The following is a 1,767-nucleotide window of genomic DNA, read 5'->3' as shown; positions in this document are numbered from 1 at the left end:
TGTTGAATTGCGCTGTGTGCAGCTCTGTTTATGACCACAACTTGAACCTGACCGCTAAGTGGACACTAATGATGAACCTCCCCTCAACCCAACCAAATCTGGGAGAGAGAAAAAACAAAACACTGCATTCATTCAAACTGTTGACTTGCCCGCTTCAGCTCCAGTGTGTGTTCTCCTTCCTTCAGACGAGGCTCACCCTGAGGGTGTTCCGTAACCGTGTTGGTCTCAGTGAGTTAACAAACACTGTTGTTGTTGTTGTTGTTGTTAACAACAGGCGCCGTGAGACAGCAGGGGCAGGATGTCCTATGGTTCTATTGATGGAGGCTCCTTCGGGACCAGGAACCCGTTTGGAGGTCCAAGCAGGCAGGGCTACCAGCCAGTAGGTAAGAAACACACACACACACACTGTCAAACACACACACACACACACACACACTGTCAAACACACACACACACACACACTGTCAAACACACACACACACACACACACTGTCAAACACACACACACACACACACACTGTCAAACACACACACACACACACACACACTGTCAAACACACACACACACACACACACTGTGGAAGAAATTTAGATTTCCTGTGTGCTTACATTATTCACTAATCAAGAGAACTAGTCATTGGATACTAGTTAGTATGTTCTCATGTAAGCTTGCTATTAATAAGAGTAGATTGTGTCTATGTGTCAGGGTTAATAGATGTTTGAGATCAGGAGAAAGTACTGGCTAAATGGTCCTTGTCATGACTACAAGGAGAGTTCCAACTATGAACTCTGTAGTTTGAGTGGTCATGTGTTGGGAGCTGTAAATCTCTTTCTCTGAGACTGTTGTAACGTCATTACTGCCTGACTGTCACTATCTATGTTTACATTCTTGTGCCCTATAAAAGATGGTCCTCTGTCCTTCAGAGAGGGGAGAGACTTGATTGAGATCTAAGCCTGGTGTTGTGTTGTCATTTATTGTCAGAGGTCTGGTTTTCTCTCCCAATCTGCAGATTGATAAATACTTATTAAAATCCAGAACTCAACTGAACTTAGTCACTCCGTTTATGAAGAGACGGACAAAACACTTTCTTCAACAACACACACACTGTCAAACACACACACTGTCAAACACACACACACTGTCAAACACACACACACACACACACTGTCAAACACACACACACACACACACACACACACTGTCAAACACACACACTGTCAAACACACACACACACACACACACACACACTGTCAAACACACACACACTGTCAAACACACACACACACACACACACACACACACACTGTCAAACACACACCCACACACACACACACTGTCAAACACACACACACTGTCAAACACACATACATACACACACACACTGTCAAACACACACACTGTCAAACACACACACACACACACACTGTCAAACACACACACTGTCAAACACACACACACACACACTGTCAAACACACACACACACACACACACACACACACACACACACACTGTCAAACACACACACACACACACACACACACTGTCAAACACACACACACACACACACTGTCAAACACACACACACACACACACACACACACACACACTGTCAAACACACACACACACACACACTGTCAAACACAGTTTTACTGTAATACACATGACACGTTCTCTACTGCAGGATTACGGTGTTCTTGGAGGGCAGGAGTTGAATATGTTCATTCACTGTAAGTCACAATCTTTGGGGATCAAAGGTCAACATA

The 1,767-nt window shown here is 44.4% G+C and overlaps 1 protein-coding gene across 1 annotated transcript in view; it reads left to right on the top strand.

Moving 5' to 3' along the window:
• Window positions 1-275: 275 nt before the first annotated feature.
• Window positions 276-1,767, top strand: part of tsnare1 (T-SNARE Domain Containing 1) — a 63,085-nt gene continuing 61,593 nt past the window's right edge. Inside the window, exon 1 of the mRNA XM_084669198.1 lies at window positions 276-383. Coding sequence (XP_084525324.1) covers window positions 299-383 — 85 coding nt within the window. The 5' untranslated portion in view covers window positions 276-298. The remainder of the gene's footprint in view (window positions 384-1,767) is intronic.

This window comes from Hypomesus nipponensis, chromosome 2 (genome assembly GCF_054491055.1).
Source record: "Hypomesus nipponensis isolate SF chromosome 2, ASM5449105v1, whole genome shotgun sequence".
Classification (NCBI taxonomy): Eukaryota; Metazoa; Chordata; class Actinopteri; order Osmeriformes; family Osmeridae; genus Hypomesus; species Hypomesus nipponensis.
The sequence above is the reverse complement of the archived record's forward strand: the minus strand, read 5'-3'. Positions and strand labels throughout refer to the sequence as shown.